A 13,089-nucleotide genomic window follows, 5' to 3' on the forward strand; every position below is an offset into this window, starting at 1 on the left:
ATGCCCTTGGCCGTGGGGTCTCTCCTCTGATTCCTGTCTTCTCCAATCCTGGGCCTCATCTCTCTGGGGTTTCCAGCTAAGCATGGATTGTATGATCTTTTCCACATCTATTCCTATGTTGGATGAGGTTGGCAAATATTCTTATTGTGGGTAAATGCACAAATTATGAAATTTACCATTTAGATCTTTTTAAGGAGAGCAACTCTGTGATTAAGCACATTTGCTGGTTTTGCAATATTACTGCTATTCAGCTCCGGAGCTTTTCCATTACCCCTCAGAAATCCCATACCCAGTACCCATTAAGCAGGAAGTGCCACTATTTTATCTCATTTATACAATTGACCTTAAAAATGCTTTTGTGAATATAAGTTTTCCATCTCACACTCTCACGTCTGTCCAGATTTTGCTCGGTGATCTTGTCTACCGCTTCTAACATTGTCACGTGACCCTCCACAGGGTTTTGATAGTCAGCTATATTCTCTCCCCAATTTTCCTGTTTTGTTTTTTATTCAGCTTTATTGAAGTACCATTTACATGTAATAACATGTCAGTATGTTAACAGTTTGATGAGTTTTAACAAATGTATACACTGATGTTCATGCATCTCCCACCACGCTCAGATTGAGGAAACTTTCTGCCCCCCTAAAAGGCACCTCGCATGCCCCTTGGCATTTGGTCCCATCCCAAACTCAGCTTTGGAGAAGGCAATGGCATCCCACTCCAATACTCTTGCCTGGTAAATCCCATGGGCGGAGGAGCCTGGTAGGCTGCAGTCCATGGGGTCGCTAAGAGTCAGATACGACTGAGCGACTTCCCTTTCACTTTTCACTTTCATGCATTGGAGAAGGAAATGGCAACCCACTCCAGTGTTCTTGCCTGGAGAATCCCAAGGACGGGGGAGCCTGGTGGGCTGCCGTCTATGGGGTTGCACAGAGTCGGACACGACTGAAGCGACTTAGTAGCAGCAGCAGCAAACTCAGCTTCCCTAATTACAGGTCTGCTTTTGTCATGATGAATTACTTTTGTGTTTTCTAAAATTCCACATCCATGAAATCATATGGGCTGCTCAAAGGAAAACCTGAGCCCCTGCCCACAGGGGTAAGACCCCGGCGTTCACCCTGGGTGGAGAAGGGTGTCACTGAAATCTCACAACCCCTGCGAGGAGGGGCTATTGCTTCCCGCATATAACAGGTGGGCAATTGAGACACGTGGGTGACCTGAGCTCCCCAAGGTGGGGCCAGGGAAGAGGGAAGTGGAGCCTATCGGGTCTGAATCCCCCATTCCCTGGTGCAAGCTGGGCCAGGTCGTCTCTTGTCTGTAGAAGATGGATTTTCTCCGAGATCTTCATTTTCTCATTGGATGTACGAAATGTCCCTGCCACCTTGAAGGGGTGGTCCTTTAGTGAACAAACTAATACCTTTCAGGTGTACCTAAGTTGGCAGGCTCAATAGCTGTGGCACATGGGATTAGTTGCTCTGTGGCACGTGGGATTCTCCCAGACCAGGGATTGAATCCATGTCTCCTCCACTGGCAGGTGGATTCTTTGCCACTGAGCCATCTGGGAAGTCTGCGAGGACTCCTTTTAAAGTTGAGGATTGAGAGCGCTGGGCAGGGGGTGGGGTGGGGAGAGAGAGAGCAGAGAGGCTCATATCATGAGAAATGCTGTTCCCACGTGCTGCTTGTAGAAAAGGGTTTCTCCTAAAGAGCTTTGTGTGTCTGCTAGCAAGTTTCCTGTCATCTGATTTATTCCTTGAATGAGGGGATGAAGGGTGGGTGGATGGATGAATGGATGGAAAGATGGCATTAATCGTACACCCAAGTGGGGCCAGGCGGAATGCCAGGTCGTTTAACAATTATCTGATTTAATCCTCACAACAGCTTTCCGGTGAATGTTAATCTCCCATCATCACAGATGTGGAAACTCAGGCTGAGAAAGTTGAACGTCATTTGTAACAGACTCTGCTGTTTTTAGTAAGAACCACTAAGCGGCGCTCAACCAGCATGTAAAATGAAAATAAAGGTAGCCAAGAGTTAGCAAGTGTTTTCCCAGATATGAGGATCCCTCTGGAAACCTTTGCTGGGTCTGGGGATCTGAGCCCAGACTTTGGAGCCAGACCTCCTCCCCCTGCATCCCGACTCCGCCACTTGTGCCATTCACAGGCCGAGCCTCTGTGTCCTCTGGGCCTGCGCTGTCTCCTTCTGCAAGCGGGGAAGCAGAAGTCCTGTCCCTCTAGGGTTGCTGGGCAGGGAGCTGAGAGGGGACAGGGCGGGCTCTGCACTGTGGCTGAAGGGCAGGCTGCTGCAGTCTGATGGGGGTGTTGAGAGAATGTGCCAGGCCTGGGGGCTACTTTCCTTTCCCTTCAGGCTATAACAGATGCCCACCTTTCAAGAAGTGGGGTCCTGGGGATGCCTGGCTCTGGCCATTCCTGTGTTGATCTCTTGGCCTGGAAGGCCTCCCTCCCTTAACCCCACCTGGCCAGCTCTCACATAGCCTTTGTATTTAGCTCAGATGTTGCCTCCTCCAGGAAGTCTTCCCTGAAGCACACCCACCACTGGGCTTGTGCCTGAGCACAGGGCGCTAGACCTGTCACTATTGATGCAGATGAAACCACCAGTTGTCTCCATAAGCTTCTGCATCCATTTCCCATGGGAAACCCCAAGCTGGGCGCATGGCCCATTCTCTATTCCTCCAGAGTCCACTGAGATTTTTGCTGGCCAGGGTTTGCCATATGTGTTCTGAATGAGTGAATGAATGACTGAGGACTTCCCTAAGCCCTTTACATATTCAGAGAATCCTGGAATTGAGCCTGGGCTGCATAGTCCACCTGCCTGGGCTTGCAGACGAGAGCAGGGGATGGGGCCTCTGGGACCCCCACAATCCTCCCAGATTATGGGATCGGCCCAAGGTCTGCATGGGCAGGCCCAGCATCCTGTCAGAATCACCCAGCCCTGGGGTGTCAGACCCCCTCCTGCCTCCTCCTGCAGCTCTGCTCAGTGAGCTCCGCCCCGGAGGCCTCGTCCCCACAAGCTCAGAAGGCTTTGTTTGCATCCCAGACCAAGGAGCACCCTGGACCCACTGTAGCTGCAGAAGCTGGATTTATTGGTGGATTCTGATTCAGGGCTGCACTCAGGTCCCTGGTGACTTGTGCCCACCACCAGCCAGACAGCCTTGGCAGGGTTAACCCACAGCCCAGCCCTGGAGACCCAGGACTGCTCATTCAAGCTAAGGCTCAGTTCCAAGCTATTCTGGGGTAGTACTTCCTTGATCTTAGATCGACTGTATTATTGGATAATCCCAGTCAAAGCCGATGCTGGAGATGCCCAGAAGCTTATGCTGTCCGAAGACTCCAGTGAGCACTTTGTCACTCCCGTCAGGGAAGACAGAAAAGCTCCTGCCACCGTTCTCTCCAAATAGGGCCTTACGCCCATAGCTGGTGTAGATGACCAAGTGCCGGAGGAAAAGCTTGTAGGAGCCATCAACTCCTGTAATGTATTCACCGGGCTGCAGGAGAAATTCCTGAGGGGTCCCACCTGGGGCTCCATATTTCTCACTCCAGGAGGAGCCAGTCCTCACCTGGATACTGGGAGAAAGGGCGAGCTTTGAAGGTCCAGGGTCTGGATAACCCGCAAATCCCCAATCCTGTAAACACCACCCCCCTATGTCCATCAAGGACAGCCTATCACTGCACCATAAATCCTTGAGCACGTGACTTTGGTGCCTGAGACAGGCTTCCTGGTCTCAACACCTGCTCTGCCACTTTCAGGCTCTGTGATTTGGGGCTTGTTGACCAGCCTCTCCGGGCCTCAGTTTGCTCATCTGCAAAGTGGGACTGATTTGGGGGAGCAGTCACTGAGATCTTCCATCAGGAGAGCTCCCCAAGGTGCCCAGTCACCGTGACCCTCAGGAGGTACAGCTGGTCTCACGGCTCAGAGAGGGGAGCTGAGCCCGGGCCCAGCATTTGGAGCCCCAGTCACTGCACTAGACCAGGTGGGGGCCCCAGGAGCAGGTGACCCGTCTCTGTGACCTTCCCCCACCTCAGTGTCCATCCCAGAGTGACCCCTCCTCACTGGCCCCGCCCACAGTCCGACCCCGCCCACTCTGACCCTCCCACCCTCTGGCCCCCATGGTGCCTGCCGCTCTGGCCCATTCCTTCTCCCCGGGTCCCTGGGGCCCCGTAAATGCAGAGCAAATATCTACCCCAGGCCTGGAGCAAAGCCCCCATTTAACCATTAGGGGAAGACCCTGGAGTTGCTGCCTCTACGCTTCTAGTGTTCAATCAGTGGTCCACTCTGACCCTCCTTCCTTTTCTCTTTGACCCTAACCTGGGCAGAACTTCTGCTTTCCCATAGGCAATCTCAAACTGAGAGACCATTTCTGGTTGAGCTGAGTTGGGGTTGAAAGGCGACAGTGGGGAGAAGCACCCCTCCCTTTCGGTCATCCCAGGAAGCAGAGGCCAGACTTGCAGGAGGAGAGGGGAGGGACAGGGCTGGGGTGCAGGGGAGGGACAGGGCTGGGGTGCAGGGGAGGAAACAGCAGAGGAAGAGGGACAGACCTCAGCTGACTCAGGAGACATCAGGACCCCAGTGAGGGTGCTGGGAGGAGGGACTAGCCCCCTCCTCAGGTTCCTGCGACTGAGGCAGGAGCTGGGATGCAGTGAGGGGCTCCCGGGCCCTGCTCAACTCACCTCTTGATTATGCCACCAATACCTATAAACACTCTGATCCCAGTGATCTCATTTTCATTGTCTTTAGTTGTACTGAAATATGAGCCTCCTCCATGCCCATACAAAGCTGTTAATGAGAGAACCAGGTGGGGAAGAGAAAAGAAAATAAACATACAGTGACATGTGGTTTGTTTCTGTCCAGCAGAAGACACAGCCCCTCAGACAAGGGGACAGGTCTGAGAGCTGTGTTAGTCTGTGACAAGAGCTGGCCCAGACCCCAGGCCCTGGATGGTGGAAGGGGAGGGTGGTCTCCAGGGGGATGCTCTGGACACGGGAGCCCCAGCCAGACTTACCCCCTGCCCAGCAGGTGGAGCTCCACAGGAGGGCGAGGGTCAGCCACAGCAGCATGGCTTCTGGCTGGAGAGTCAAGGGCTGCTGGAGAGAAGAGGACAGGCCATCCCATCTCAGAGAGGGGCCTCCCCTGACCTCATGGGCCCAACCATGGTGGGGAGGGGGGGTTGTCTTACCTGGCCTGCAGAGTCTTGAGGTCCCGTCCTGGTGCTGGGAGTCTGGTGGTGCCTGGGCACCCTCCACTGGGCCCTTTATACCCTCCTCCTGGGCCCTGTGGGCCCCCCTCCTGGAGGAAGGACCAAAGGGGCCACCAGGGGGGCCGGAAGGAGCTGAGAATGGGGGTTCTTCCTGGGGCAAACCCCAGAGCCATCCAGTGGGGAGGCTCCCGGATGTGCTGTGTTTATTGTCTTGGCCCCGCAGCCTACACAAATACAAGGAGACAATGACCAGTATTTTACTCTCACCTCTGGGTCTCTCTTCTGGGCACTTGCACCTGACCTTGACTTCAGAGGTGGGGGAGGTGTCCTGAGAGCCCTTCCCAGTTAACCAAACAGGGTCAGCCTCACAGGGGTACTTCAGGGTAGCCGAGCCGCCTGCAGCAGCTTCATGGGGCTCAGGGCTTCTACCTCGAGCAGAGCACGGTTCAGGGTCCAGAACCCCCCGTGGTGACAAGGAGAAGGTGCGCAGAGCATGCCCTGGTGTGTGCACGGCCTCACAGGAGAAGAGCTGGCCACCAGGAACCTGGGTCCCTGGCTTCATCAGGATTGCCATGCTGGGGGCCTGTGTCCAGTGGAGGCTCTGTCTAGCTGCCACCTCCCGACTCACACCACGTGGCTAACCCAGGGGTCATCACACTATGGCCTGAAGGGCAAGTCCCACCCTCCATGGGTTTCTCCCCCACTACTTGTGTGCTTAGAATACTGTTTACATTTTGATATGGTTAGAATAAATTTCAAGAAAATGTGCAACAAGTGGAAAACCCTGAAGTTTCAATGTCATTGTCCATAAACATGTGTTATCGTTCATCATCTGGATACAGTCTGGGGCTGTGTCCAGGCTGGAAGTGGCACTGGGGAGCATGTTCCATGTACTTTATGACTTGGAAACATAAAATGTGTGGCCCTTCACCCACCACGTCAGGATTCCTGGTGGACCCCTCTTCCCTGCTTGGGAAGAGACCACACTCTGTCCATGGTCCTGGCTGCAGGGGCTGGGGGGCTTCATACAACAACCAGTCTTTGTGCAGAGAAGGGAGCAGAGGGCAACTTTGTCCAGAAGCTGGCCCCTCCTTCTGGGCCTGCACTGGCCCCCCTGGACTGGCTCCTTAGGGCTCAGGCCCCCACCCCTGACTCCTGTGGCAAAGGTGAGGCCCTCATCTGTCCCCCAGAGCTCTGCACACGCCCCCAGAGGCCTCCAGCCCCATGATGCCTCTGGGCTGGGGAAGGGCAGGGCCAGCCGGCTGCAGGGGGCAGAGAAGCCCCCCCGGGGCCCCGGATCCTCCTGGGGAGGCAGAGATGCAGGAGGCCTAGGACCCCGGCAGGTACAGCTGCTGGAGGAAGGGGCCCAGAGGAGGCACAAAGGGGCTTGTGTTCCTGCCCCAGCCCAGCGCCAGGCACTTTTTCTGAAAAAGCTGCCAGTTTGGGAGCCTTCCTTCTCTCTGCAGACTGCCAGGGTTTGAGCTCAGAAGGAAGGTCTATCTGGCCGGGACTCCAGGAAGAGTACCTGGGGTGGGTATTCCCAGGAGGGAGGAAGGGTTGGCTGCCGGCCTGGACAAGGAGGGGCTGACAGGACTTGCCCCAGGGCACTGGGGGTGCATTTTCACAGAGCACACGATTATTCGAGATTCACACACACACACGTGCATGTGTGCTCAGTGGCTTCAGTCATGTCTGACTCTTTGCAATCCTAAGGACGACAGCTCACCAGGCTCCTCTGTCCATGGAATTCTCCAGGCAAGCATGCTGGGGTGGGTTGCTATGCCCTCCTCCAGGGGATCTCCCCAACCTAAGGACTGAACCCACGTCTCCTGGGTTGGCAGGCAGATTCTTTACCACTAGAACCACCTGGGAAGCCCACATTTACACACACATAAGCTCAACCAGTCAATCCTAAAGGAAATCAATCCTGAATATTCATCGGGAGGATTGATGCTGAAGCTGAAACTCCAATACTCTGGCCACCTGATACAGAGAACTGACTCATTGGAAAAGACCCTGACGTTGGGACGACACAGGATGAGATGGTTGGATGGCATCACCCACTCAGTGAACAGGAGTTTGAGGTAACTCCGGGAGATGGTGAAGGACAGGGAAGCCTGGTGTGCTGCCGTCCATGGGGTCACAAAGAGTTGGACACGACTGAGCGACTGAACTGAACTGAAGCTCCAAAGGCACAGCAGGCTTGTAGGCAGATACACCTGCCAGCTCTCCCGACAACAGGAGCTTGCACAAGCTCCTCCATGCGTGTACAGCACACACACGTAAGCAGCAAGCCCTCGTCCCAGGGGAGTTCTCCTGCCCTGCAGTCGCCTTCTTGCTGTGCCCTCCCAGGGCTGATGTAGCCAGCTCTCTGCTGTCTCTTTTACAAGGATTCTGATTCCATTGAGAGGGCCCCACACTAAGGCCCTCATCTCACATAAGGACTTCCCAAGGCCCCATCGCCCAACTCCCATCCTGCTGGGGCAGGGCTGTAACATACAGATTTGGAGGAAGCCCAACTTTCAGTTCGTAACCCATCCTGTGGGACTCTAACTTATTTTCTTGCCTCTGTGTTTCCTGCTAATTGATATCTGTATCCAGAGGCTTGAGCAAATACAAATCAATTTTTCTGGATAAGATACTTTAGAGTCCCAGGTGTGTCTTCTATCAGGAGGTATGCGACGCTTGCTCATCTCTTGGTGATGGAGGCAGTTGCTGGACATCATTGCAAAGATCAATGTATTTATTCGATTGCACCATGGTGATATTCTACGGTTCCTTCTCCACTAGTTAACTGCAAATTGTCTGTAAAGAGTAAATTTCCTCTTCTATTTAATTATTCTGAGGTACAGCTCATGTGTGACTGGAGCCCAGGTCTCCCAGACACAGGGGTGACGAGCTGCCTGCAGGATGGCGTGGCTCCACGTCCACTCCAGGGAGGCCAGACCAGCTCCGCCAACCTTGGCTCCTAGGAGGGGGTGGCCTCAGATAAGCCTGCTCTCCCCAGCCTCCTCTCGGCCATCTCCCTGGAAGGGCAGAACAGGAGCCCAAGAGGACTGGGGTGAGGGGCGGGCTGGGTGCCATCAGTGAGGGGCTCGCCAGCCGTCCCCAGGCACCGCCGACCCCTGAGCAGGGTCTGCAGGAGGGGCCGTGGGGCTGGGCGGCCTCCTGCTGCTTCTGCTGCCGGATCTGCTGACCCCGAGGGGACCCTCCACCCCTGCCCCACCCCTACTCTGCTCTCCTGTGGGGCCTGGGTCTCCCACTTCTCTCATCCTCCGGGGAACTTCCTGGATGTCCAGGATAGGGCTGCCAGCCAAGGCCCAGCCTTGGGGGCAGCACGCCTGCTGGGGAGGGGGCAGGAGAAAGAATCAAGGAGGAGACCCGGAAGCCCCTCAGTGCGGGTGGGGCCCCTCTGCCCAGAAGGAGAACTGCGAGTCACCCTGTCCTGCACTCCTGGCCTTTAAGACCAGGAGGGTGACCCCCCCCCATCCCCTACCCGCACCCCCCCCCCCACCATCTGTCTGGTTTCCTAGGGGCCCTCGGGGACGTGCAGCCTCTGGGAAGGCTCAGCCCTGGACATTCCAGCCAAGGGTCCAGGCCAGGGGCGCGCATGTAGGAGATGTGGGAGGAGAAACAGAGGAGGAGACAGGTCTGATGTGAAAGGCTGGGCCCCATCTCCACCGGCTTGGCCTTCCAGGGTGCGGCCCCTCCAGGGAGGTCAGGAAGACTGTGGGAGACCAAGGGGCCCCCGAGGACCATGGCCGCCACACGTCAGCTGGGGACGGCCTCGAGGGGCAGGAGGGTGGGGCCTCCTCACCCCCCAGTTGGGCGCCCTCGGGGTTACAGCTTCCTCGGGTGGACGGGGTGGGTGGATGGTGGCCACAGGCTCCTCACCTCACCCCCAGTACCTGCATCTGCCCCACCTCTGTCCTGATTGATTGATTGATTTGCGTGGTTGCGAGCAGCTGTGCCTTATTGACCAGGTGTCATCAGTGAGCGTGAGGGGGGTCTCCACCCGGGGCCCTGGATGCACAGCCGAGCACAGGCCAGGATACAGGGCCAAGGGCCTGTGTGCGCAGGAAGCTGAGCCGATGCTCCGATTCTCATTGCTACCTATCTTCACCAGCCCCTGACCCCAGCCCAGGACACCTGTTCACGGCTCCCGAGCAGGGCCGCCTGCCCACCCCATCCCTGAGGCCGGGAGGGCTGTGGGTCGGGGTCCCTGGTTTCCATACTGTGGACCTCCCTGGGCCAAGGTGACCAGGTAGGGACTGTGAGCGGAGAATCACACTGCATGGGGCCACACCAACCTGGTGTCTGCACCCACGACCTACACAGACAGGGTGGGCGAACCCTCAAGCAGCGTCATTTCCCCCTGCGCATCTGCTGCAGCCGCTGGCCATTCTCTTACCTGGGGCCCTGTGAACCCCGAGTGATGGTGTCCAGATTCACCCTCCCGGTGAGATTTGCAATTCGGGAGCCTTGGTGGTGAATCAGAAGACGGTGAATCTCAAATGGATTTGGGAGTTCCCTGGTGGTCCAATGGTTAGGACTCAGCACTTTTACGGCCAAGAGCAGGCTCAAGCTTTGGTTGCAGGACTAAGATCTCTCAAGCTGTGCAACACAGCCAAAAACAGAAGCTCAAACAAGCAAAAAAAAAAGGGGGGGGGGCTTTGAAGGAGACAGCCAGGCGCTTGAGGCCCAGAGCTCACAGTGACTCTGATGCGTCATGAGTCCTGGTGTTGTGCAATCCGGAGTCGCAAAACACACCTTGGAGGACACTCCGACAGTGAAATACAGTTTATTACACCAGCAGGTCCAAGGGGAGTCAGTTCCCAACAAGCACCCTGATGTTTCTGAGAGGCCCAATTTTATACCCCCCACTGCGTGACGGTTACATGTTAAGCAACCTCTTTGTTGCATATGATTGAGTTCTACAAGTGGGTACTAGGAGAACAAACAATTAAGTTTAAAGGAGAGGAACAATGATTATGCATCAAGGGGGGATGTCTCCATGGTTAATCTAACAGGGGCAGCCTGACCTCAACAGCAATCTCTGCTGTGTGTAGCGAGAGAAGTCTCCAGGAGACCTGGTTTTCACCAGCAACGGTTTTCTCACTCTTGGGCAGGGCTCAGGCCCAGTCCACATCCTGTCTTTAAGACCAATGACAGGCTTCAAGATGGAGTCCCTCTTGCTTTCCTCACACTGGTCCCAACACTGGGACAGCTGGTCATCACTGTAGCCAAACACCCCATGTGGAGTGCACGTCTGTGTGTGTGTCTGTGTGTGTGTTTCTGTGTGTCTCTGTGTGTGTCTCTGTGTGTCTGTGTGTGTGTTGTCTCTGTGTGTGTCTCTGTGTGTTTCTGTCTCTGTGTGTGTCTCTGCGTGTGTGTCTCTGTGTGTGTCTGTATCTCTTTGTGTGTGTCTCTTGTGTGTGTGTCTGTGTGTGTTTCTCTGTGTGTGTCTGTGTATGTGTGTGTGTAGTGCACATCTCTGTGTGTGTGTGTCTGTGTGTGTAGTCCACATCTGTGTGTCTGTTTGTGCGTGTGAGTCTGTGTGTGTCTGCATATCTCTGTGTGTGTCTGTGAGTGTGTCTCTGTGAGTCTGTGTCCGTGTGAGTGTCTCTGTGAGTCTGTGTGTCTGTATATCTCTGTGTGAGTCTGTGTGTGTGTCTCTGTGTGTCTGTGTGTATCTGTGTGTGTGTCTGTGTGTGTGTGTCTCTGTGTGTGTATCTGTGAGTCTGTGTGTGTATGTGTGTGTGTGTGTGTGTCTCTGTGTGTGTCCCTCAGACCCCGCGCTCTTGCTGGCAGCAGACAGCAGAAATTGCTCAGCTCCCGGGCTCCCTCCACTCCCACCCCGCCTCCCGCTGTGTCAACAGTGAGTGAGGAGGAAGGAGCCAGAACCTCAGACCCTGCAGCCCGACCTTGGCCAGGATCCAGACTCCAGCCCTTTTGTCCTCTTACTCCACAGCTTCTGGGAGTGTTTGCAGAAGATTCGGAAGACTGACACTTGTGTTTAATAGAATCCACCCCAACCCCGGCCTGGAAAACAGACAAAGAGGGTTCTCTTGGGGCCCATGGGGGGTCTCCTGGGGGGCGGAGGGAGCCCCGCCTCCAGCAGCTCCTCTTGGCCCCTGGCTGCCCACGCCGGCTGCAGGGCTGAATGTCTCTCAAGGCCCCAGGGCTGGCCGGCCCCTGTGCCCTGATGGGCGTCTGGCGGCCCAGGACGAGGGCCACCATCCAGGGAAAGGACAGGGGAGGGGCCGGGCGCTGCACTGGTCAGTGCTGTGGAGGAGAAACAGCTCACAGAGCACACGCGAGGACCCTGCACGGCTCAGCTGGGACGTGGGTAAGGAAGGGGTTAGAGGCCCTGGAATGTTCTGAAGGCCACGAGGCTGACGTCTGACCACAGACCAGAGAGGGGCAGGAGCCAAGCCCAGGATAAGCCACCCGTCCCTCAGCCTGGACCCCAGGGCTCAGGTGTGGCACGTGCCTGGTCTCTGAACTTTTTAGGACTGCTGAGAAGGAGCTCACGGGCACCAGGCCGGCTCTGCCAAAGGCCTCGAGCGTCTTTGCCCCAAGTTCCCAGAGCAACAGCAGGAACCCTGCAGGGAGCCCCAGGCCATGGGAGTCCGCAGTGTGTGGGCACGAGGGCTGTGGGGACAAAGGAAGGGACATCTCTCCCCAGAGGGCACCAGATGGACCCTGGACGGACATCTGAATGCAGGGTAGAGGGGTGGGGGGTTTAAATCCCACAGCTCACTGGGTCAAGCACGCCAACTCTCCTGAAGATAGGAGAGGAATACCCCTCTGAGAGGTGCTGTGAGGATTAAATGAGATCACACTTGTGAAACCCTGGGGCATTAGGCCTGACCCCACGTGGGTTCAGGATCAATGCTAGTCTTCCTTCCATCCATCCATCCCTCCCTCCCTTACTGCAGGAATAAATCAAATCACAGAACTGCTCACACACACACGAAGCTCTTCCACAGGAGTAGCTTCCACCAGCAGCACTTGGGAACTGGCTCCTTTCTGTTGCAGAATTAATTCCTTGCCCCTGACTTGCTAAAAGGGACATCTGTTTCAGTCCTGAGGAGACTGGACCCCTTTTCTGGTGCCCACCTGTCAGGACCCACGTTAGGCATTATTGACAAAATGGAGGCACGGCCCCAGACCCCTCTCCTCATTCTGCAGGCATGGTCCTGGGATGAAGGAGCTAGGCCTTGTAATTCTGACTTGTCTTTTCCTCTCCTCAGCTGAGTTGACTGAATAGGAATATTAAGGTGCTTATTGTTTTTGAGAGGAGCATGAGAAGGCATAAAGCCTTCTGCAGCTATGCTCAAAGAATAATTCATAAAGTTAATCACTGACATTTGTTCAAGGACTTTTACAAAAAAGTGTTCCAGGGTGAGCACACAGGCCACAGCTTGAGACCATGGGAGGGGTTGCTATCTGAAGCCTATTTGTGAGGAAAGTGTTTATGGCAAAGGAGTTTGCTGAATTTAGGGCTTAGGAATAATTAAAATAGTTAGAAGCTAAAGATTTAAGGGATGCTTTAATGTTAGCATATTCTACTATAGCTTATAGAAATTAGGGACTTTAGAGATTTTATTAGCTAGGAGCCCTTTCTAAGAAATAGTGAGCTTAGGATACTAGGGGCAAACAGGGCTTAGAAAGATAAGAAATAAACTGAGGAATGTGGTATGCAGCCCAGACATTAGCATGAGTTACAGTGTATTCACAAGGACACATGAGAAAAAGTAGATAAGAGAATCGCTGAGGCAGAAACTCCTTTTGAGGGGCAACAATGATTTATGGAGACAACAAATCTGGGTCAGTGGGAACTGAAAATATCAAACCTCTGACCTAATGCTTTT

At 54.9% G+C, this 13,089-nt stretch overlaps 1 protein-coding gene across 1 annotated transcript; it reads right to left on the bottom strand.

Moving 5' to 3' along the window:
• Positions 1–3,268: 3,268 nt before the first annotated feature.
• On the bottom strand, positions 3,269–5,072 carry ZG16B (zymogen granule protein 16B). The gene is made up of 3 exons (XM_055562717.1): positions 5,018–5,072; positions 4,686–4,791; positions 3,269–3,581 (listed from the first exon to the last, which is right to left on the bottom strand). Exons 1-3 carry the CDS (start codon positions 5,070–5,072, stop codon positions 3,269–3,271), a joined length of 474 nt encoding a protein of 157 aa, XP_055418692.1.
• Between the last annotated feature and the right edge of the window lie 8,017 nt (positions 5,073–13,089).

This window comes from Bubalus kerabau, chromosome 23 (genome assembly GCF_029407905.1).
Source record: "Bubalus kerabau isolate K-KA32 ecotype Philippines breed swamp buffalo chromosome 23, PCC_UOA_SB_1v2, whole genome shotgun sequence".
Classification (NCBI taxonomy): Eukaryota; Metazoa; Chordata; class Mammalia; order Artiodactyla; family Bovidae; genus Bubalus; species Bubalus kerabau.

Coding starts and splice junctions, on each gene's coding strand:
- ZG16B (XM_055562717.1), bottom strand. CDS start 5,072: ATGCTGCTGTGGCTGACCCTCGCCCTCCTGTGGAGCTCCACCTGCTGG. Junction 4,792..5,017: donor CTCCACCTGCTGGGCAGGGG/GTAAGTCTGGCT, acceptor TCTCATTAACAG/CTTTGTATGGGCATGGAGGA. Junction 3,582..4,685: donor ATTGGTGGCATAATCAAGAG/GTGAGTTGAGCA, acceptor CCTTTCTCCCAG/TATCCAGGTGAGGACTGGCT.